General features: G+C 34.7%; 1 protein-coding gene across 1 annotated transcript in view; it reads right to left on the bottom strand.

Annotated features, from left to right (window-relative positions):
• FSTL5 (follistatin like 5) overlaps window positions 1-25,968 on the bottom strand; it is a 312,282-nt gene that overhangs the window by 28,317 nt on the left and 257,997 nt on the right. Inside the window, exons 10-13 of the mRNA XM_075029092.1 lie at window positions 17,402-17,520; window positions 10,184-10,333; window positions 3,761-3,868; window positions 2,393-2,517 (exon numbers count right to left, since the gene is read on the bottom strand). Coding sequence (XP_074885193.1) covers window positions 2,393-2,517; window positions 3,761-3,868; window positions 10,184-10,333; window positions 17,402-17,520 — 502 coding nt within the window. The remainder of the gene's footprint in view (window positions 1-2,392; window positions 2,518-3,760; window positions 3,869-10,183; window positions 10,334-17,401; window positions 17,521-25,968) is intronic.

The following is a 25,968-nucleotide window of genomic DNA, read 5'->3' as shown; positions in this document are numbered from 1 at the left end:
TGCTGTTGAATTGATTTTGTTGCTTAAAATCCCCAAATCTATAGCTTTAGCATTGGACAAACTACGGCAGGCTTTTTGTCAGACTCCAGATATTTTCTTTTGGTCTTTATCTGGCATGTGAATGCAAAAAAAAAGGGGGTGGGGTGGGGGTGGGTGTGTAAAAGTCACAACCAGATAATTATGCTAGGCCTGAATTGATGTACATTTATTATATATCTGCAATTACTTCTTCAATTTTATTCTTTTACTGTTTAATTGAATTTCATATTCCTTTTTTTTATTTCTGTGGGTTCTCTTTTATTCTTTAATTCTGTTTCCCCCTAAATTGCATACAGGGCAGGTGAAATGACTCATCAGTTGAAGGTAGCTGTGACTCACGATGCAAAGCAGAAAGCGCCTACTTGACCTATTTAGGCAAAATATCAACTTAAAATTGTTTGAGTTAGACAAGATATGTTCCTCACTAGCTTTGGACTGGGCCTATTTTTCTTTTCTCAACCCTGGTTTCCCTCCTTGTATGATGTTTATCCCTAAGCATCTTTTTTCTTTTCCTATTTACCTGAAAATTAATGTATCTAAATGTCAGTTCTGTTGGGGTAGTACCTCTAGTACTCGGTAGTTCATTAAGCAGTAACATTTGTTCTCTCAAGTCATACCTGTTCCAAATGTAGCAGAATTATTTAATGCTTTTCTAAGGCTGAGTATGAGGACTGCAGATTACTTCAGGGATACAACGTGCATTTATCTACTCAATTCAAAAACTGTGGCAGTAATGGTACTTAGAGTCAATTTACTATTCAGCTATATTAATTTACACATTCCTTTTTAAATTGCATATAGCTGATTGCTAATTTACTTTTTAGTTAAGAGTTTTGCAGAAAATTAAAAAAAATTTATCTTTCATCAACAACCTCTTTAGGAGAAGCCAAATGTTTTTTGATACAGAAGACTAGATTCATCACAGGCACGTATAGAGTAAATTCTGGAATCAATTGTAAAATCATCCTAAATTGCATGTTTTCACATTTAAAACACTACCACTCACTATAATCAGAAATTATATCTTTTTTAATGGAGATGCATATTTACATATGCAATTTGAGATTTTAGCTAAAAGTAAATGATGATGTCTAGGACAGTTAAGATCATCCTAATGAAAGCATTTCTATAGAAACTTGAACTTGGAAGAGCAGAATAAACAATTAAGTTAATTATTTGCAGAGGTGTTTTGAGCTGAAATGGGCCTGTGTCAGTTTGCAAAGAAACTAGCAGTCCTAAACATATGAAGTGCTAACATATTAATGCAATATTCAGATGTACAAATCCTAGATTGCAGAATTTTTCAATCCCTACAGGTAGAAAAGTTACAGGAAAAAATATGAAAAGAAAATGATATTTCACATTCTTACTAATGTATTTTGAGGAAGAAAAATAGATTTTCATTTAAGAGGCCTTGGGGAGATCTTGAAAAGATTTCTGCTTTATGCCTGTACTAAGTGTTGCCCTCTTTTCCTCACACTCTCTTTCTCTGTCCCATATGTCTTTTAAAATCCAACTGGTCACTTTGTTCCATTCTTCCATACTTAGAGTATTTCTATCAGAGCCAGAACTTGTCTGTTCTTTGGACAAACACAAAGATAATCCTACATTCACTGAGAGAAATAACTAAAGTCCTCAAAATTTACAGTGTTTGCTGGCATGGACTACAATATGAACCACTTTAACATCATAAACTCAGCACCCATGAAATAAGACTGATTTTATTCATGCGTCTAAACAGAGTTTATGTTACATGCTCAGTCATGGCTTGTTTTGAAAACAGACAGCCTGATGAAAAAACAGGTAGAAAGAACTGAATGAGCAGGAGAAGCCAGTTCATAAAGAGTTAAGTTATGTTATATCACAACTCCTTTTAGAACTTCAGAACTGTTTTTTTCTGGTCCATTAATCAAGAGAGTAACTCCAATACAACATACATGTGATACAATATGGCAAATACTATATATGGCAACTACTCTGAGCAGTAGAAGAAATTAGTAAATGTTATTTACAAATTAAGATCTATGCTCCTAAATTAGCGAATTATCTGAATATTACAGTTATCAATTCCTCAAGAAAACCCCAGATGATATTACATCTCAATTTTATTATGTACAGCAGTATAACTTTTGGTGAGATAAGGAAGAAAAATTATAATAAATGTGTTTATTCTAATATCGAGCTTGGTTTCAGTAAAACTCTCATATAATTTGTTTATGAAGAAGGGTGTTTCAAACCAATATTGAAGTAGGGAGCATGGTCTCAGATGCTCAAGGTTTTTAAATTATGTTTTCTTTGGAGACAATGTTATATAATTCATTTGAAAGTTAATTATAATTCAGCTAAAACTTACCTTATATGAGTAATGATAAGGGTTGTAGCTGGAATGAAAAAGTCATCTACTCTGTCAAACTGCTTTCCCACTGGCTGAGTATGGATTGTGTGATGAGAAACACTCCCACTGGCTTGTGTTATCACCTACATAAAGTAACATCATTATAAACTATAGAAATACTATTTCAAAATTTAATCTGTGTCCAAATAAATTAACAGTATTGCCTCTGTATTCCATCTCTTGTATTATCCTTCAGTTACCAAGAAAAAGAACACAAATGACAGTGAGTAAAGCTGATCGGCATTGAAGATTTCAGAGAACTGTTACATACCTGACCACTTAATCTTCATATTTTCTTTTTCCCCCCTTTTTTTTTTTTCCACCACTGAGTCCATATTTACTCATTTACATTCCTAAAGCCTCTAGCAGTTCTTGGTGCCAACAAAGTCTTCTGTTTACCTTTTTTTTTTTTTAATACTAGATCCTAGAGTGAGATGGAATTTCTTAAGCACTTCAGCCACAGTGAAAAGATAAGATGTTGTCAACTGATCCACAGGAAGCTATGGCTATGCATACTCACAATTCTTGTCAAGCATGAGGTAACTCAACATAGCACAGACATACTTCAGAAGAGCAAGTTGATTTGAGTTTACACATTCCTTAAGTTGCTATGAACAAATTTTCCTTGAATCCCTAAATCTCGAAACTTCTCAGAGGTATACATGCACTTAAAAGCCAACAAAAAAAAAGAAAATAATCAATTATCTGTACTGAAAGGAAAAATGAGAGCGAAGATGATAAGTTGCTTTAAAACATGGTAAGATTGACTCAATTATCAGTCATTTTCTGGGGACGAGTGAAAGCTAAACTCCCACAAATTACCTTGCATGCTCATAGTTACTAAGAGTCTGTAGGTGCTAAAAAGGTGTTTTCAAATGTTACTCATTTTTTTGCTTTTTAATATTGTACATCTGAAAAAAACCCAGTAAATAAAGATGGAGCTTGTCACCTCCAGAGCATCAATATAATTTAGTGAAATAAGAATATGCCTAAAATCCAGTTTATCCTTTGATTAGGGACAAAACCATCATAAACAGCAAGTTTGCTCTCAAAGACTGGCAGTTACAAAACATGCTGCTGCTTTCAGTTGAATTCCTTATTCTTCTATCAATTTCGCATTGTCACTTCTGAGTAAGGGTGTTGAAAATAATCTCTAACTTTTTTAGCAAAGTCAGTTGTCTGAATTGTTTTCTGACTATCTGAAATCATTTCACTGCTGCTACTGGGGTCATGATATTAATGCTTAAAGGAAAATATAAAAAAATGTTGCAATTACACAAAGGTTCAACTTGTCTAGATTTCCTTGCATATTTCTGATCACCCCACCTGCAAAGTTGGTGAATTCTTTTCCATGTTGCCCCAGCTCAACACCCAGACTTGATCATGTGATTTATCATAGTGTAGTTTCACTGGAACAGGATCTGTACTTACTGCCTGAAACATAATAACAATAGAAATCCTTAGTTTCTGTCACATTTTCAAAAGAAAAATAATATATAAGCTTGAATTAAATTGATGACTGGACATGCATTTCCTGATGTTTTCAGACTTTATTTAAAAACTATGTTGCCAATTGTTGAAACAGCCCTCTGATTGATTCAAAGTTACTGAATTGCTGAAAAAGTGATTTTTACTCATTATGTGCACTAACATTTGGCATCAAAATTACATTATACGGAAATATTAAGAAGCTGAAAACAAAGGTTTTAAATCAAGTAAAAAAGTACTTATCTTCCTCCCCTACCATCACTTTCACTTTATACGTATCAGTTTAAAAACTAAACCAATTATTGGAAAATAGCTAAAAAGGGAAGAGTATTCTCAAGCCACATACTGAAATCAATGAAAGGTGTTAGTACACACTCCTGCGTAAAACCAACACAATATTGCTACACCCAAAGCTTCCTATCTCTGCTAAACTGGGAATATTTTGTTGCAGTTGAAAAGATTGTTTTCCTATGTTTTCCAATTACAGTTGCTACTTTTGGTAGACTTGAGATCAGAACCAAAGTGTTTTCACTACAACCTTGAGCGCTGTCTCTTGAGACCACAAACCTTCTAGACAGTCGAGCTCTGCACTTCATTATGAGAGGAACTGAAGACTTCAGAGGTATGAAATGGGAGGACAACATGTTCGATTAAAAGACATTCTGCTCAAGGTAAAAAACTGGGGGGATTACCTTTCTATTTTCATCATTAAAGCAGAAAAAAATAGGTGGAAATTGTTTTTTATTCTTACCATCATGGAACCGTAAAGCACAGCTTGTTTATCAGTTTGTCAAGGAGAGTACCAGCTGGCTAATTAAGTGAACCTAATTTAAACTAATGATGTAGATCCTCAAGATAATGCACTAATGGCTGGCTGAGACTGCTGATGATACTTAACTGTACTCCTGAGGTGTTGCAAGCCACAGCTTCATCTAGGCAGAATTTGTTTTTCCTTTTGAAAACAGAAAATGAAGCCAGGTTGCTCAATGGCTCATTTAAAATCAAAAGGATACCCCTTGAAAAAGGTCATTTGTGTTTGATAACATTTTCCTGCTGCAGGCTAGAAGACAAGTTGTCTAAAATAATCCTTGGGCTGTTGTATCGCTAATTTGTTCAGGTGTGTCAAATTTCCTTTTGGCTTCCCCAGACAGAAGGTCTGACCCGTACATGTTCTGCCGAATGAGTGCCAGCTGTGCTCAGGGTCTGTGCCTTGGCACTGCCGGAAGGGGAAGAAGAAAGAGAAGAAGGAGAATAAGCAAGAGAAGAAGGAGAATAAGCAAGAGAAGAAGGAGAATAAGCAAGAGAAGAAGGAGAAGGAATGGCCTGTGGAGCCAAGCACAGTTAATGCAGCTCCCAAGAGAGAAGCCAGCAGCAGAAAGGAACTGAGCATCTCAGAAGCAGACTTTCACAGCTGTTTCTACCTAGCCAGGCTGATCTGCCAGCAGCACAGTGTGGACTGAACCATGATGAGCTCTGTTTACTTCTGCGTGCCTCCAAGTCATCCCAGTTAATGGTGCACTGCTAAGCAATACTGGGCAATTGCAGGTGACAGTGCTTGCTTTCAAGAATTTACAAATGAAAGCAAATACTTAACTTTATAATGAGAGTTACCTGGCTAAATCAGAAAGTCTACACATATCTCTCTAAAGATACACCATCCATGTTTCCAATGCATTTCAATGTAATCTCCTCTAGAATCTTCTTTAAGTACTTATTTTGATAAATACAGTTGTCAGAAATAAATCATCCTCAAATCTCGTTGTTACATGTGCGCCTGTACACACATCTTTTATGTTAACTTTCACAGTAGAAAGGAATAAATATAACATACATAGTAGTACTTCAGAGAAAACACCATAATAAGGAAAACCAAATCAACATTATTTTTACACAGAAAACAGCACAGTTACACAACTTAAAGCCCTTTCAAACACATTGTTAGTTGTCTTTAGGTTTTTTGCACCTTGGCAGAATTTTTATTAAGAGTGCTGCTCACTTTCAAAATATGAAGTTTTCTCCACATTTGTTCCTACTAGAGTATGCATTTTTGAAAACTTGGTTTTACAGAGCAGATAGGTGGTTTCCTCTTCAAGATATAGACTAGAAATAGTTAAAATGTAAATAATATCCTCTGTATTAATATGACACTTAGAGAAAAGGCAGTCTAGTAAGCAAAATGCTCTCATTTCTGAACAGCTTAGTAACTATTTTCCAAAAATCAATTACTTTTTTTTTCTGTGCTAGGCAGTACTGTAAGTAATGAAAAGACACTGATCTGACTGAAAAATTAAATTCCCTTCCTTGCTTCCTGTCTGCATGTGTGTTTGTGTACATGCATATGATATGAGTAGAGCAACATTTAATGGTTAGAAAAAATCTTGCTGCTTGCAAAAACCGAACCCAAAAATAAATGCTTATTGTTAAAAGCTAAGGAAGACAGGGCCATGCTTGTTATGAGAAATTCTGAACAAAATACCTCTTGACTTGTCACTAAATTCCAAATTAGCTTTACTTCAATTCTAAAAGCCATCTGTGAATCAGCAGTGGTTTTATTTTTTATAGTCTTATACTATGTGTAAAAGATTGTATAGGTTTTATGCTTTCATGATTTATTTTGTTTGCAACTACTTTTACTTGCTTTTTTTTAAGTCTGTTTTAAATACCAGCATGGTTAAGCTGCACACAGAGCAAGTCCCATAGCACATTTCCCATGTATTTGGCTAAGTGTATCCCAGGAAATAATATTCAGGTCAGTAACAAATAGCAGAAATTCTTCTCAGGTGCCTAAAAGTGACAGTAACACACTCGGTTTAATTTACTTATCCAGTTCATCTGTTATCCCTTAGTCATATTGTCTTACCAAATGTCTATGTTAAGTATTGTGACATGGAAAGATAATTTATCATTAATATCTAAACATCCCAGAACCATCAAAACTGAGACTGTAGTTCTTTCAAAAGGTTTCCACAGGTGGGATAAATTTCATCTTACACCTCCCTAAGTTCACGATCTGGATATTATTAAAGTAATGGAAAAGCAATACTATTCTATCCCTCAGAATAAAATTCCTTTGAAAGTGAAAGTTTTGTTTGTTTGTTTGTTTGTTTTCCTGGACTAGCATGAAGGTTTGTGGAGTATCTGGTTTTAGCTCAATATATTTGCTAAGGAGCACAGACTTAGTGCACAAAGCTCTGTGTAGTACCTAGGCATCTGGTATGTCTGTTTTTCAGCTCATTACAGAAACTTGAATAATTATGTGATAGAATAGCAACCAATCTAACTCCATCCAAAAACTGGAGAATCACTTCTGGGGGAGGGGTGTACTTTTAATGTGGCTAATTTATTGAATTTTACTTTTTAATTAACATACATCATTGTGGTAAGTATCTCTAAACATTCAGTTAATGGTAAAGTACTTGGTAAAATAATATCTAATGTAACTGAAGGCAAATTAGAAGAGTCTACCAATCAAACTATTCCATAAAACCTAAGTTTAAAAGAACCTCCGACTTCTCTCATATTTTTCAGTGAGCTCAAAAGGCATAATATGCTCTTGCCACTGGAGTCTAAATGCTAATAAATGCAATTAAATTGGTATTTCATCCATCATCTGTAGGAAAGCAAAATGACACATGAATGTCAGCCAGAGACCAGGGAAACCATTGCCAGAGATTCCAGTCCTTCAAATATGTGGACTGCAGTAAGACTGGTTTTTAGTCTCTCTTCCTGAAGAAATATATTGAATTGTTTATAAAAAAAGTCTTGTTTTCAGGAAACAAAAATTCATTATCCACTCAGTTCATCTCTACTTTGATATGCAAAAGTCAATTTAACAAAACAAAAAAAAGTAAAAGAACAAAAAATTACTAACTTTTTATTATTAACATTTTGAAGAAAACATTTTATAAGTCCCTGCCACCATTTGGATAGGTCAGGTTTTGAGGAAGCTATGTCTGCTGAGCCAGGTGACATAGAATATAGAAGACAGAAAATGAAGATGTTTAAAGAATGCAAAATTATTAAAATTCAAATTATTTGTTAAGTTAATGTAATTTTAAAATTGCTATTTTGCTATGTATTTTTAATTTTTACATTAATTTACATAATACATATGTACACTAATATTATAGATTCATAGAATAGTTTAGGTTGGAAGGGACCTTTAAATGTCATCTAGTCCAACCCCCTACAATTAGCAGGGGCACCTTCAACTAGATCAGGTTGCTCAGAGCCCCACCCAGCCCGACCTGGGCTGTTTCCAGGGATGGGGCACCTATCACCTCTTTGGGCAACCTGTGCCAGTATTTCACCACCCTCATCGTAAAAAATTCTTCCTTATATCTAGTCTGCACCCACCTCTTTTAGTTTAAAACCAGTACCCCTTGTCCTATCGCTACAAGCCCTATTAAAAAAATCTGTCCCTATCTTTCATATAAGACCCTTTAGGTATTGAAAAGCCATAATAAGGCCTCCCCAGAGCCTAATATATGATATATAATCTATGCATTAAAGATTTTCATTCATTTATTGGTGAAAAAGGCAAATGGCATGAACCAAAACTCTATTTAGATTTTTTATTAACAATTTAGATTAGATTTCTAATTTAAAAAAACCCACCATGTTTTATTTAGCTAAAGAACATCTGTTTCCTATGATTGTGATGATAATGTAAGTAACCCTGTAGATGTTAGGCACATTTGTATGATTAAAATTTGAACCAGAACACCCAGTGTGGTGTCCAAACCTCTTTATCAGTTTCACTTACAAGTGTCCTTCCTTCTGATAATCAGAGCAGGATTGTTAACAAGTTATTAACTAGCTTCAGAGCTCTTTGCCCAGGAAATAATTTTATCTCAGAAAAAGAACAACTCTGCTTTTAAAGTAAATTTCAAGATTTTATATGATCTGTAATGTACTTTAAAAAACCCCAACACAAACACACAAACCCAACCAAAAAACAAGCCCCTTTTCTGCTGACAGGACTGTTGACAGTCTCCAACTATAATTGATTGACTTTTTTTTGCGACTGAAAGTGAAATAAAACTAATTTTTCTGGTCAAATGACATCATCCTGAAGGACTAAAGACTATATAATGAAATATATTCTATTGTATGTGTCTGATTAAATAAAAAGACAGGAAAATGGTGTAATATGGTGGGAATACTAGGCAGAAACCAAATAGCAAAAAATATTATGATTTTGCCTTTTCCATATGCCTTGTTGACACAAACACTTTAAGACTTTAAATATTCTCTTTATATACAGAAAATATATTTTTAGAATTTAATGAGTTTATGGCTATGTTTTTCTAAATGCATTTTCACATGTCTTTAATAATTCCATGGACTAAAATTTGTCCTCATGTAAATCCCCTATTTAACCTCCTAGTACAATGATATCATTGATACCACCAGATACATAAAGGAAAAAAAGAAAGAGAGAGAGACAAGAGTACAGTGGTTATAGTATTTGATTTGAGTGGTAGCAAATAAACATCAAATTTTTACTCCACCCCAGTAAGACTACTGACCATTTGGAATATATTGTGACTCTCTCAGGCTCTTCTGAGGGAACTGTACAGCTCCAAAAACCTAATATCCATTTTAGCATTGCCTTGTACCTTAGTCTTCCACAAACTATAAGACTGCATTAATCCCTGTACCATAGCATTGATTTCTGTCTTTTACCCAATGAATTATTTTGAGTAAGCAGAGTATCTCCAGCATCCCAGAGACTGAGAAACTGATAGTACTACCTACACAGTAGAGAGGAATAGAGAAGTTCAAATTCATAGTCTCCAATCTTGACTAAGGGCAGTGTTGGGTGTTCCACAATTCCAGTAATTCCTCTGTCTGAAAAGCTTACTGAATAATATTCCTCCACCTTCCATAGCCAAACCCAACCTCCTGACCTTTCCTGTCAAAACTGATAGACACATTGCTGTGATAAGACTCTATTTTAATGAATCTCCATTTTCAAGTGAAAAGTACCTCAAGCCAGAAACTTCCCAAAGAACTCACTTCCTCAACCACTTGATTAATATTTATGAGGTATTTTCATGTTAATCTTCTGCCTCCCAATTGCTGACTGACAAGAACAGTTACTAAACATAAACTGCTGCTAAATGTCAAAAGCAGATGAGCTTTTTTCTAGATATTGTGTTTACTCTCAAGCCAACTGCATTTTTTTCTAAATATGAAGGAAAACCTTAAATTATTGTGTCCAAATTAGATATTAACTTAAAAATGAGAAATAAATACCTGTACAACTTTCTGAGACTGTACATCAACAATAAGAACTCTGTCAAGTGTGGGCTGAGTTACGTAAATGAACTTGTCTTTTACATTAACAGCAGTTGCCCATACACACCGCTGAACGGGATCTCCATCTGCTTTGGGACAAACTTCATCCTACAATTCAATAGAAATAGGGAAAGTGCAAGAATCAAAAGAGTCAATAAATGCAATAGAAAGACAAATTATAATATTTTTCTTCTTTTTAAAGTATAAAATAAAATCTCAGAAAATTTAGGGAAGGAAAAAGGACAGGCAATATTAGGACATAGACTAATGTTAGCCAAACTGCATGTTTTAAGCACCACGCAACTCACAAGCACTTTAGTGTAAACCATACACAAGCTTATTTGAATGTTTCCTAGACATTCAGGCAGTTAGCACTGTTGTCCTGAGAAACAAACCCATCTGAAACAATAATAACGTGCAGAAATAAAGAGAGCAAGAACCAGGAGACCTTAGAAACAGAAAACCAAATTAGACACACAATGTCTTGTTACTGTGCAGTAGCTAGCAGCTCCCCCATCTGCACCATCACAGTATCTTGCAAAGGCAGGCAGTTATAGACATGTCTTACACTTGCATCTGAGAACACAGCAGTAAGGCAGGCAAATAGTAAATTGGGAAGATGATAATGTATAAATGGAGAGGAAGAGGAGGAGGTGTGGTGCAAGTTGTCACATGGTATATGGGCAAAGCAGCAGCAGTTAGAGGGATCTGCTTTTTTGGTCACATGGAGTACTGATATGTTGCTTCAAAGATGCAAGAAGTTTGGTTGCTTCTGCCATAAGACATTCTCATGGCCTATCTCACTAGTATTAAACTCAATACAAATCAAATGGCTTCTTACTATCATTCTTTCCCCCTCTGCCCTTCCATCCCTGCAAAAGGATGAATTTGGTAAAAAAAGCAAAATTCCTGTTGACTGCAGTGAATTCATATTTCATAATACATACATTTATAACTACGCACTCTCACTCAAAATAGGTTTGTAGTTTACATGCTCACTATTCATATTTTTATATAAATATATTCCCACTCATCATATATGTATTCATATCTATCTGTAACTATATACTCCCAGTGAAAGCTTGCTTTTATCAAAATTAAAAGTTACTTGGTTAAATACATTACCATATTTGGAAATTCCCTTTATGTAATCGCATGATTTTTTCCTATAATGGACATCAAATTTCTGTATAAACAAGGACCTAAAAAATATTCTGCTTGAAAAGGTACAGCATGTGTCAAGCTTTTTTGTTTTCCTGACCTATTCTTCTTTCCCCTCTTAATTTTTCTTCCTTTCATCACAAGGGGCAATTTCACCAAATCATAAGTATTATTTCTTTTTAGCACTTATCTGCTCCTTATTCCTAATTTAGAATGCTCTGTCTGATACATCATAACTGGTCGCTGTGAAAATAATTATATGTCAGCAGATGATGACTTCAGTGTAGAATGAACAGCAAGAGTTGATGAGATCTTAAACAAGTATTCTGTTTCTAAGCATCGGACTCCTTTTAAAAGGAAGGGGAAAAATAGTGTGACAGAAAAAGATATCTAGCACTAAGCAATGCATTTCAAGAAGAAGATGATGCATTTCAACACTAACTTTTCTGTATCAACATTATCTGCCTGCTGTGACTCTATGTTTGAGAAAATACACTCAATTTTTATATGTCAAAATAAGAAATAGATCAATTTTCAGCTCTAACTGAGGGAGTTTCTTTACAGGAGATCGAAAGTCACTGCTTGTTCCTACATGGTTCTTAAACCTCAACAAAGGGACGGTCTTTCAGAAATGACATTGATAAGGAAAGGTTACTAAACTCAGGTACTGTGGGATAGCATATAACCAGGAACTTCAGCAGAACTTAGAAAAAAGAGTAAGATTTATTTTGCACTGCTAAAAAGCCATGCACTTTGAAGGGAGAAGTTGTTTAAAATCTGTTTTTTAAAGAATGATAGGAAAGGTGACAAATGGGACTTTCATTCTTAAATGTGGCTAAAAGCTTTTCATCGCATAAAGTGAAGTGTCAACATAAACAAGTATGTCTCTAATATGATGTGCAATCATCAGATCAATGATCTGTTGTCATTTGCCTTCTGTGCAATTGCCACTTCAATTGGAAGGTTGTTTCACTGATCTCAAATTATATTTTACATTTATTCTAAATATGCCTTGTCTTAGTTCCATGTTTTATCTAAACAGAAAACTACTTTTAGACTGTTCTACACAGTCCTCTTTCTTCCTCACAGAACACCTTCTTCAAATAATGCATCTGTAAATGTTTATAACAACTCTATACTGTGTCATTCTTTCAGTCGTATTTCTCAGTGACTCAGTTTACACCAGGTTTTAGTGCTGTGAATTCTACAAGGACGCATTCAATATATTATTAAAAAATAACACCAATCAAGGTTTCTCTCACATGGCATCATGCACGTTAGTGTAAATGATTACACTAATCATACCTCCCATTGTGTGACGTATAGCAGAACAGGAAAATACTGTAAGTTAAGCACTTGTAACTATATCCAGAGTTAAGCCACATCCTTAAACATTTTCCTGAATCTGAGTCTAAAATACTGACTGAAGTGTATTTCTAAATATAATTTCAATGTAAAAGCAATATAGTTTTTTTATATGTGTATATAGATGTATACACACACATATATTTAAATTAGAAACTACAGGACATGAGTTTTATTATCTATATAATTCATAAAACTCACTCCTCTTGTTATACTTTATATACAGCAAGTAGAAAGCATGACACTTTCTCAGATCTAAAGTAGAAAATATTAAGTAAAAAATAAATCTACATATATAAATGGAGTTTACTGGTTCTAGAATATTGTTTATGTTGTCATAAGTTTCTACAATCCAATGCCAACTCCCACTTTGCCCCAAAAACTGAAAAATTAAAAGCAAAAAAAGTGTTTCTCCAAAGTAACAGTGAAAATTATGCACCAAAATTCTCATATCCAAAATAGAGTCTTCTTCCCCAGCATGAATCGTTTTATGCAGTTGTTTTTCTAGTTGTTCAAACCCACATTTATCTAGATGCCTCAGAAATAGCTTCAATCAATGGAACTGAAATCTTGCTTTTGAAAAGTTAACGTTTATCTGATTAGACAGTTTGGATTTCTTCTACATTACAGACAGTAATTCTGAGGCTCTAGATTAATTTCCCCAGTGGTTGGGTAATAGGTTAAAATAATTTCTCCTTAAAATATAAGCATAAACCCACTATTTTCTTCTTCTAATTAAAATGTGAGCAATTTACTTTTTCCTAATTTATTCCCTCTGAAAAAAAGCTAACATCTGATAAAACATTAATTTATTTCACTGTTTTTTTCCTCCAGACTTTTTAATCAAAAAGTGACTTGCCCTGTAACAAGTCAGCAGATGGAGGAAAATAAATCGTTCGCGAAAGTTTTTCAAGGTAGTTTGGGGCAAGAAACTCTCCAGAGAAAACATGTACTTGTAGATTTATATGTGCAAATTCTATGTTTATAAACTTACACTTAATGCAAGGGTCCTCAGTGCGTTAACAAGATTTGAGTCAAGCTCTTTAAGCAGCATAATGAAATGTCTATCTATGCTAGGACTGTCTAAGAGTAAGGTGACATCAACAGGTTACAACACTGCATGTATTAAGACACGAATTTATATATCAACTATTCTACATTAAGTGTTTACCTGACATTCTGTAGTAAAAATGAGACTGTGGACATTTTTCACTTTTTTTTCAACAAATAAAGGTTAACAATCTTGCATTTACTACACTTACTGTGCTGTAAGAGTGTAAACCGAAGCAATTTCTGTGGACTAACAAGTGTGTTTCCAGTTCATTTCCTGTGGAAACTTTGCTCTGCCATGTAATCACATTAATTATTTTGAAATCAAGTATTTGTTCCCACCTCCAGCACATATTCAAGTGTGAGATGGCCTAGTTCACTGAAATATGGCCACTATGAGCTAGTTCTTGTAATAATGAGGAAATCAGGATTATGTTGAAATCAAAAGGATTTTTCCATTGGTCTCAACAAAGGCATATGTTTTAATTGCTTCTTTCCCCACTCGCAGCCTCCTGAAATAATTATTCTAATTGGGATTCATTGGGAAAGGAAAATAAAAACACTTCTGCATAAGAATTAGAATTTAAAGGCTTTGGATAATATTAATTTGCAGAAGATAAATAGAGGTTGCATGTTAGTAAGGAAAATGTCCCAAACACTTCAGAATGATGAGACATTTAACAGTTGAAAGACTCTACTTGGTCCATGGTTAAGAATCTATTTGACAACAGGTTAAAAAAACAGCTGTCAATGCTGGTATAACTAAACAACAACATGCATCAGAAAAGAGAAATAAGTTTATTTCTGTCTCTGTGCATCTAGAATTTTCACCATCAGCCTAATAAAAGTCTACTTTCATTTGATATTAATTTAGAAGATTCAAGTAATTTAGGAGATTCTGGGAAGGAGAGGAGGAAGCTCTTTATAATTTCCTATGAACCATGATGATCCAGTAAAACACTACATCTTTTACTTCAGTTTAAACACAATGAAAGTCTAACTGATTCCCCTGTTAGACGCACACTAAAGTGCTTTGCCGTATTGACACTCAGTTGCATAAGAGGCAATTAAATATTTAGATAAGGGTTCTCAAGTATATAGTTATTGAGAAATTGTATTTACCTTTAGCAAAATTAACATACCTAAATACATACGTGTGTAACTACTGCAACATTCATTCACAATACAATTCAATGCCATGTAGAAACATTTGAGTTCATTATTCTACAGGAGCTCAGCTAAAGGTAATTTATTTTGTTCACAGGCAAACAGGAAACCCGGGGAGGAACACTGTAGTATCATGTGTAATATCCAGAGGTTTTCTGTAACACTTCTGGTACCTAAACTGTGCCGCAGAATTTAGAAGCGTTCCTACACTTTAGCAAATGTTTGGCAATGAAACAGGTCTACTGGGGTTTTACTTATCACTTGAACAGCTAATACAAAAAAGTGTAAAGAAATGGGAGAGGTTTAAGCAAGCATGCATTTCCTTTAGGTATATGTTAAGAGGTAACTGATGGAGATTTTATCAGCAATAGCTGCCGTAGATGTGAAAGGCTATGTAAAGCCACCTCAAAACATGCAGTATAGCAACATCTCTGATTAGTAAAGTTATATGAGAGAGTCATGGAGAATTACTAACGAGCAATTTACGACATGAACTCTTACCACTAAATGATCACATGCTGAACTTGATAAAAAACTGATCCTGGGACAGAACTGGGTTATTTTATTTTTCTTATTTAGAGAAAACAGATTTTCCAAATAGGCTTGAGGAAGATATGATATTCTTCAAAGGAAGAAATAGTTGTCTAAAGCTTCTTAGTCAATGATTTTTTTCCAAGAATATACTACTGTTGTCATAGTATTAACAGCATATGCAGGGAATTCTTTTAAACTCATATTTCATCCTTCTTCTAGGCAGAAAGTAAGCTTCAAGGCTTTTTTCAAAATTTCAAAATTTTTTACTGAAAACTATTTCTCAATTTTTTCTTTTTTTGGAATGCAGAGTGAACAATGATGCCACTATGAGCAGAAAAAAATAAGGGTATATTTTCCAAATATTTCTGATTTCTCTTGCAGGAATAAAGATTTATAAACCACCATATGTGAGGGAAGATGTTTTCGGTGTTCAGGGAAATATTGTTGAATTTAACGGGCAAAATGATATGCGTGTAGGTACAAAGCTTAATTTCTCTATATATATATTTACCACACCTACCCGCAAACCAAAGACATCCAAAGAAGGACAAGTCTATACCTACTTTAAAATGAAAGTTATCAAGTAGACTACTATGCTGGTTTCTTTTTTTTTTTTTTTCAGAGTATGTAATTAGTATGCTACTTTAGATTTGAAAGCTACAAAAAGGAAACAAGTTTGACTTATCCATCCTGATTATTAACACATTTCAATAAAAATACACTTAAAATCTAGGCTGCACTTTAGACCAATAAAATTTTAACAGACTTCTTAAATAATCAGCTTTTGAATTAAACAGCCATAAAAAAAGCTTTTTAGCTTATTTTTGGCTGTGTCAACCTAATTTCACTTAAGCAGCACAAATCAAGGTATGATTAGCTGTTCAAAGCATAATTATTCACACTAAAATAAATCTTGCTGCTGAGTACAGCAGCCTTTGACATCAATAATGATAACTGAAGAGGCAAATTCCATTGAGACAGTTCTGCTGTTATTTCAGTGTGCTTTAGGCATTAGGGAAAAAAATCAAAGTGTACAGCTCATGGATTATTATGTATTTCAAGGTCACTCATTCAAATCCAAACAATGAGAAAAAGTTATTGTTTTTGAAAGGTGATAGATCATATGGAACAAGTCATAATGCAGTGACTAGTACCAAGTGTTCCTGTAAGAGCATGCATCATGTCAGCTAGCAATTTGATTAGCAGTAAAGGAAAAACATCAAAAGAATAAATGGAAGTGGAGAAAATACTACTGTTTTTATGTACGCTACACATGGAAACTACTCTATAAATGCACAGAATTTGGTAAAATCAGCCATAAATCTGTTAACAATAAAGTTATTGAAACTACTTATATGAATTGTAAGTTGGCGTCAAAGCATCAATCATCTCCACTAACTTCAGTGGAGCTGTAAGAGTGTTTATCAGGATAGGGATTTGCCTCATGATAGCTGACATTTTAATATAGACAAACATCCAGTGGAGAAAAAGAAAACATTAAAAATAATAACTTTAGATCTTATACTTAATAGAGAGAGAATCAATCCCTGATTCACAGAGATGCACTTAACTGGGGGGAGAAACAACAACAAACAAACCAGAAATATAGAGTAGAGAGCTGTTAAAGGAAAGGACTGGGAAAAGAGAAAGACAGCCAAAGAAAATAAAGGGTTTGAAAAGTATACAGGGCATATTCAATCTAAAAGAGAGATTGAAAGTTTGAATTTGATCAAGGAAAATACAGGAAACTTTGAATCCATCATTATAAGCTACTTATTAATTGAGAAGACATGTCTAAATTTATCAATCAGAAAATACTAAACTAGAAATGGTAAACTTTTATCTAAAGAAAACTATAACTGAGAAAACACTACAAATAAATTTAAAAAAATAACTTGCCTGAAAACCGAGGAGTTTTTCACTAGGCTTAATATGTCTCTGAAATTCACATTCCACTGGTTGTATTACTTTGATGCCATCTTCATAAAAAACATAAAACATGTTCCCAATTCCCAGACCTTAGGAACAAAAACACATTGAAATGTATAAAATTAAATAATGACAAAAAAGAAAATCCTTGTCTTAAACTAAAAACCTCATCACATTTTTGGTATGAGATCAATTTGTTAATGCATATAGTGCTAATACAGCTAATCCTATGGGATCTTTTTTTATAAAACTAAACCAAAACTGTTACGTTATTCAGAATTTCACATAGTTTTATCCATTGGCAAGACAGTGTCTTTATGAATACAGATCTAGAAATATATAGTTTGACAGCTGCAGTAAAGAAAGCGATCTTGTGAAATCTTCTACACTGAAATCAAATTAATATAAATTCTCCATATATTCTTATTTTTCTTTTTCTGAAGGATGGAAGAGTTAAAGTAATTTCTGTATAACGTTGAAAGAGAAGTTCTGAATCTTTGTTATAAACCTTTATTTGGCATTTCTTTCAGTCAGAAAAGGAAATATTCTCTATTGTATTTTATTGGAAAGCTAGAGTTGGGCAGATATTCATTCCAAGTTCGAAGGGCCAGAAATGTTTATAGGACTGCTCAATCCTTCTACCGCAATGTTGCTGAATGAGAGGCATCATGTAATGTTTTGTGGAGAAGGTGGGAACCAGATCTGTAGCACAAGGTCTCATAATATCTTTGGTCATGCTCATGACCACAAAAAAGGACATTCTCCTTAGTTTACCATGTGCCAATTAAGACAACAGTTGTTGATTTGCTACGCGGCTGCTATGATGGATGATCAGTTCATATTTGTAAAATTCTATGAAGAAAATCACAGTACCCATAAAATTACCTTTATAACCAACTCTGACAGCTGAACTGTGGGCTACAATGATAAAAATGTACACGTATCCTGGGTATAGGGCCTAAGCTTCCACTTCTCATAGCAATATCTGGTGTAGGAACACAAGGGAATAAAACCCAGGAAAAATAAATCTGAGTCTGAAAATCTGCTTATCCTAAATTCTGAAGGAAAACCTATGTTAATAGAGAGAGAACACATCTTAATATCAAATAAAATAATGAGAACATTAAGGGTGGGGGGAGGGAGCATGTGTTTGCGTATAGATATATGTATGTACACACATACATAGAAGTTCCCAGTCCCTGTCAGGAATCACATAGGTTAATGCAGTCATTTAAAAGGTAGTGATATGCATAAGGTTGTCAGGCCATGCCCAGAACAAGCACATTCAATTATCTTTTGAGAAGTCTTCTGGAATCACTTCCCACTTCTGACCAAGTTTTCCTAAAAGGAAAGGACAGTCTCCAAGCAGGGTTTTCCTCATTTTTTATCAAACCTATCTATTAACAGGTTACTAAAAAGTGGGAGAGGAATTTGTCTGTGCTGCATTTGGTGTAGCCTAGAAGCAGGCTCAGGTTCAAGGAAAACTTACTAATCATGTCTATTCTGAGCATATGGTGCACTAAGGGCAATATGCCCGATCTGTCCAGGTAAATCATACAGCCTATGTAAGATAATACGTCAAAGTCTTTCTTTAAAAAATGTCTGAGACTGCATCCTGTAAGAACAGCTGGAATTTGTAGATAAGCCTGACTGAGGTTATGCTGCCCCTACCAGTTAACACAGTGTAGAGATCTATAGCTGAGCAACTGGCTTATTGTATCTTGGTGATAAATAAATATGTGGAGCTGGCTGGGTACAAAACAAGGTTTTCCCTTTTCCCTGGTCATCTTGACTAAAGTATATTATAGTTATTAGCAGGATAAATAATACCAGAACATGAGGAATTAAATCAGGTGATAGCCCCAAGTGATACGGACATTTGATAAAGACTCCTAAAACTTCTTCCTCAGTTGCCAATACTCCAAGGCAGACTTTCCGATGTAGAGATAATATCCATGCATAGTAACCCAGCCCAAACTTTGAAGGCTTTATTTCCAGTGTCTAGATAGTAATGTTCACCAAATTGTTCTTCAAAATCAGTGAAGGAGACACAGTAAGAAATGTCATTCTTCCATTTCAATAATGAGTTAGGGAAGTTAATTCATATAAGTGTTGTGGTTTAATCCTAGCCAGCAACTAAGCACCAGGACAATAAGGAACCTTTGATCCAATGAAATAATCCCCCCTTCCAAGTTATTATGACCCCAAAACAATTCCTTTGAGTATGTGTCTACAAATATCTGTACAAATATCTAATCGATACAAATAACTAATCACTTGGGCAAGCTACTTGTCACAACTACAGGAGCTATTCCTCTAAAGACATCTGACCTAATTTTGCAACCCTCCCCCCACCAAACCAGAAACAATCCAGCATATTTATAATGGTGCCAGAAGCAACAATAAATGCAAATGTATTTGTTTCATTTAGGCTGAATCTATATTTAAAACCGGCTAACACTGATTTGAAAGAAATGGTGGTGGGTTGGGTTGGTTTTTTTTGCATACAGATTAATATATTGATATATTTATGCATGTGTATATATTGTATTATTATTGTAATACAAATTAACGCAGCTTCAAAATCCTTTCAGATTTTCTGACACATAGTCTTTTTACACTTACACAAGCAAGAGTTGTGATAAGGCTTTTGTGTACCCCATACGCATTGCACGCACTAAAGCCCGTCTACGGTTTCACGATCTTAATTGTCCTACTAATCACCCATCTCTGCTTTCCTATCTGTTAATACTTAGATAACAGAAAATGACAGAGCATGCATGGCCCAGAGAAGTTAGTGGTGATGCTTATTGGCATCTTCAGGGTATTGGTCTCTTGTAAATGAACTCCAACCTTGCAACCAGTAACAATATTTGTTGAAAACACAGGGATTGGCCAATGAGAAACACAGGTGAGATCAAGAAAGTCTGCTCTAGAAAATGATATTGTCTCTTCACATTGTCATTCTCTACTTTAAATTGCTTTCTGTTTAGTTTCACAACAGTCACCGAGAAATTTGAATGTCTTTACCATAAGCACTCTGGTAAGCTACTGTTTTTAATTGGTCTTTATTGTCACAGAATTTAAGTTTTCCTAAGTGCTCTCTAACCACTGAAAGCAACACAGGACTTGACTTGAAAAGACAAACCTCTAAAAAACCAAGGGGGACCAATCATGTTTTCAGTTTTATTCAAGATAAAACACAAGATAAACCACAAGTGATACCTTCCCAATAAGCAGTGAGAATACCATACGTTTGAAAACTTTGATGTTAGAATCTTGTTGTGCATCAGTTTAATTGTTAACAATGGAATTGTATGAAACTCTGAACACGTCATTTGTACTCTGCAAGGCCAATACAGCAGAAAGATCACAGCTGAGCTCCACTATAATCAGGGAACTGATAGTTTATACCAGCTAAGCAACTGGCAAAACAAGAATATTAAAAAAATAAAACTAGTTCATATTTGTAAACACACTGGGAAATACCAAAGGTTACTATGTAATTAGGCAAATGAAATATCAATTTTTTGAATCTTTAAATTAATTTAAAATAAATCTTTAAGAAACATGCAGAAATACCATTTGCAGCATCAATTCATAGCAAAGCCTGATCTACTTACTTACAGTAGTATCAATGTTCCAATGGAAATAATTGAAACATTTCCTATTCCTGAAATACATTAATTCCTGAATTGCAACTTTAAATTAAGAACAGGCTACTTAGAGCAATGAAACGAGAGCTCATGACAACACTTCAATTATGATATTTTTCTGAAAAATGCTTTTTGAGATTATTTCATATATATGAAAAGTAATACCTATCTTTGTCAGTAAAATATACTTTCCATGCTTTCTATGTTATTAACACCTGATACTGTCTGTATTTATATTTATCCTTCAGTTGGTCACAAACCACAAACCTCCATTCCCCCTCCCAACATTTATTTACAAACCCTTCCTCAGTATAAGAAGAAAATGCTTTGTCTCATTAAGCAAAAACAGGTACCTCAATTTTAATTAAACTGTTTAGGATTATAATTTTGTCAAATAAGAATGATACATACAAAAAAGATCAATCCCAACAGCATATAAGCTGATTGGTTGGAAGCTTTATCATGTTAGCAAAGAAACAAAAGTTAAAGGTCTACATTTTAAATCCAAGCTTCTTTTTGTATCCCTTTGAGTAACTGTTTGAAATTTTTGAACAGCTTATTTCCTTCTCTCTACCCAAAAGGAAAAGCAGTTCACAAAAGCATAAGCATTTAAAGGATTATTTTTCCACTATAATTTTTCTTTAAATCAAATCCCTCAAATGTTGCAAGGGGGAAGGTAATTACTGTAACTGTAGCGTATGAACAACAGAAAAAACCCCAAACACCACACAGAAGGAACAATAGATGAGCATTTCATCGTAATATAGAAAATATGAAAAAAGCCATCTGTATTAGTACCTTGCTCTCGCCACAATATGTTTGCAACTGCAGCATGTAAGAGAGAGAAAGCACAGAAAACACAAATGAACAAGAAAAAAAAATGAAATGATATATCAGTTCTGAAATAATTATGATGCTTTAACCTCTGATTCATTAAAATACTTCTACAGGTAAATCAATGCAAACAGTGAATTAACAATAAGAATAAATAAAGTTCTCTATGTCACGTGACAATTGTGATTAGCCATCATAATTATTGGAGTTGAAAGTAAACCCCATCACCCCCCATTACACCTCCCCTCCCCTCCCCATGTTAACTCCATTAGCCTTTATCAATAGTGCGTTTCATAATCCATTACAAAAAGCATTGGAGTTTGCATACACATTCATGACTTCTTTAAGCACTGGACTTTGAAGAGATTTATTTCAGGACATAGTTACGAGAGAAACATGCAAAACCAAAATGCATAGAAGATACTCTTCTGTATTGCTGTAACACAGCCATGCTACCGAAGTTGTCATGCTGTATGTTTGCCATTATCTTTGGAAGACCAAGACATGATAACCAGCTAAGTGTTTAAGTTGTTTTTAACATGAGAACATAAGTTGTATTTGGCCATCTTGTTTACAATTGGATTTTAGACCTTTGAGATCAATGAAAACTAATTATCCTAATATTACCCTTTCTGCCTGGGGAGAATAAAAAGAAAGCAAATATAATTTTGCAAATTTTAAATATTTAGAGCTCAGCATGCCATGGAATAAATTGTTTAAAACACCATTGCTGAAAACCAAAGTGTTTTGTAAAGTAATGAGCTTAAGAAATAGAGAAAAATTTAAAGGAAAGGAATACACCACAGAGAACATATATATGTCACACACAGATATAATGAAATTGTGATGTTCATTGAAACACAGTGTTGCAAAAGCTAAAAACATTAATGTGCTTTAAAAAATGTTTGGAAAAAGTAACAGAAGACACACTATTATAAATGATGTTGGTACACAGAAGTTCCTCAACTGCTGACTACTCAAGGTTGAGAGTAGAAACAGGAACAACTATCACTCCAGAAAAGTCCCAATGATTTTCCCAAGCATCTTTTACTGGGCACTGCTGAAGACAGGACCAAGATGGGCTTTTTGCCTCATGCAGTGTAGCATTTCTCTCATTCTTGAGCTCTGAAAGAATATACAGAGACCCAGATATGTAGAAGGGTCCTTGGAAACAGTGTCAATCAACTTTCTGACAAGCTCATGATTCAGAGGCTTAGGATAATAGAGCTACTGGGCTTTTCTTTTTTCTCTCCCTGTCCTCTACTAGTTTTTGTCTCCTGATTTTTTTTTCACAAATTGTCTCAACTGAGCTACCTCATTATATGACCTAACACGCAGTATTTAAACTGTCTCATTCAATTATCCCTTGATAAAATGAAGGTGGTGATTACTTTTTACCTTTAGTGCTTTGAAGTGGGCAAATGAGAGATCCCCATATAAGCAGAAAGTAGCAGTAACACTGTTGAAGTGATACTGAATACTAGAATAAAAAGCAGAACATCAGTTCAGCTTTCAAACATGCTCAGTCTGTGTTTTATTATCTTTAAACCAGCTTAATTCTCTGGACTATTATGTGTGCATTGTTTTCAAATACCATCCTTGCCTTTCCTTTAATATTTGAACTGTTAGGATCCAATAAACTGCCAAAAGCCAAGACTAGTAGAGTGTGCCATCTTGTCACTTATTCAGGCTGAGTAGTAAGCCTTTACATCAGGAGGCAGAATTTCTGTTGGACTGCTGCTAAGGTCAAAATGGAGTCAACATGTTTTAAATTTGTTTCTCAATCAACTGCCATTATACTTGCTCTTCTGATTTCAAGTTGTTACTTTCAGAAGAGACTAGCTTTGAAGGAAGTCTTGACTATATTAGCTGAGTGTGTATCCTCCAGACATCTAGCTGCTCTGAATGAAACTTCTTGGTGACTAAATTGCTAATATCAGTATGACTCTTAGATTTATATCAAGTGCTGACAGCACAAAACAGATTTGGTTTACTGTCTATTTCAGTGGCAGACATGAACAGAGTATTTAACACGTCTCTTCTAAATAACGTTTGGCTGCTTATGTTTAAACTATTTGATCATTCTCCTAAACTAGACCTATGATTATAAGTTGCAATCATGAGATGGAATATTAGTTTGATGTTTTATTGACAGCTATTACTTTTTATATAAAGACCTAATCAGTAGATCATCAGTACTGCAACTACAGAAAGAATGGACTGAAAGGTTTAAGAGATCTTAAAATATTTTAGTTTAGACAAGAACAAAAATGTGTTGATTTGTATAAAAAGAACATTTAAGTGAGAACCATATCTTTATGACTTCAGAACTACAGAAAATTTTTTTTTTCATTGCAGGATGAAATCAGCTGAAGTTTCCCCAAAGATATTCCATACCAAAAGGAGAAGAAATTGGGACAATACAGTACTGTCCTTCCCATCAACTAAATACGCCACTTGCTTTGTGAGCACTTTGCAGTCAAGTCTTCCTGTATAAAAGCTGACAACTTCAAAGAGGGAATGCTAAGGTGCTTATGTTTGTTTCCCTTTGTCAAAGTGTTAACATCAGTCATTTGTACTTTGACAGACAGGAGGAGGAAAGAAACAGCCCTGGGGAATGTCGCAGGTGACTGGCCTCTGCATGGAATTGGTGGCACTGATCACAACTTTTGGGCCTAGCAGTTCAGCCAATTTTCAATTCACCCCACTGTCTGTGCACCCAGCCTGTACTTCATCAGTTTGTCTTTGCAGGTGTCACAGGAGACAGTGTCCAAAACATTCTTAAGGACAAGATAAACAACATTCACTCCTCCCCTCATACACCCTGCCAGTCACCAGATTGCAGAAGGCTGTCAGGTTTGCCAGGCATTATTTCCTCTTTGTAAATCCATGCTGACTGCTCCTAAACATCTTCTTGTCCTTCATGTTTTTGGGAATGGTTTCCAGGGTTATTTGCTCTAGTTGCTTCCCAGGGATCAAAGTGAGGCTGATAGGTCTATCATGTCTTGGATTCTCCTTCTTGCCCTTGAAGAGTGACACTGGCTTTCTTCCAGGCTGCATAAACCTCCCTTGATCACCACGATCCTTCAAAGATTATTAAGACCGGCCTTACAATGCCATGGGCCAGCTTGCCCAGGCATTTGTGGGTACATCTTATCCAGGCCCTTTGACCTGTAAATGTCCAGTTTGTTTAAAGGGTCTCTAATCTGATCCTATCCACCATGGGTAAGGCTCCCTTACCAAAGGAAGACTTCCTTCCCAGTCTTTTCCACTGGTGTCACATTGCTGGGGGTAGTTTTGCCAGTAAAGACTGACATGAAGACCTTCAGTACAACTTGGCCCCTTCCATGTCCTTTGTCACCAGGTCCCCTGCCCCCCTCAACAGGAGGCCCATATTTTCCCTAACCTTCTTTTTGCCGCTGATGTCCTTATGGAAGCCCATCTTTTTCCCTTCATGTCCCTCACCAGATTCAGCTCCAAGTGGGTTTTAGAACTTCTAATTTTATTCTTGCATGCCCAGACAGTGGCTCTATATTCAGATGACAGTTCTGTGTTTGTCTATGTCATCTTACATAGTCTTTGTTCTGTAATAAAGCAAATTAATTTCCCCAGGGCAATGTGGAGGATTTTCTTTAAAATTAATTTTCTCTTCACATTGTGAGGAAAGAACGATGTAATATATGGCATTTGAGGTCCCATAAATTTAGCCATAAAGTTCTACTTTTTATCAGTCTTTTTTCTAGGGGTGATATGGGAAAGAAAACAGAAAGTAATTACAATTATTCAACTGTGTGGAACTACACAGCATCAAATGAAATGATTTAAGATGCTAAGTACAGAACACATTAATTTGTGTTAATGCAAAATGATACATATGGTTCTGAGCTTTGCTCAAAAAAAAAAAAGGGGGGGATAAAAGAGTGCTTTAAAAGCCCCACACTTACTAATTTTAAAATTAGCAAATAGTTTGAAGAAAAATGAGACATTATTTAAGAGTGCAATATAAAATCATAAATAACAGCCATCACCTCACCTAATACAGATCAA

This window comes from Buteo buteo, chromosome 1 (genome assembly GCF_964188355.1).
Source record: "Buteo buteo chromosome 1, bButBut1.hap1.1, whole genome shotgun sequence".
Classification (NCBI taxonomy): Eukaryota; Metazoa; Chordata; class Aves; order Accipitriformes; family Accipitridae; genus Buteo; species Buteo buteo.
This window is presented reverse-complemented; position numbering and strand designations above follow the sequence as displayed.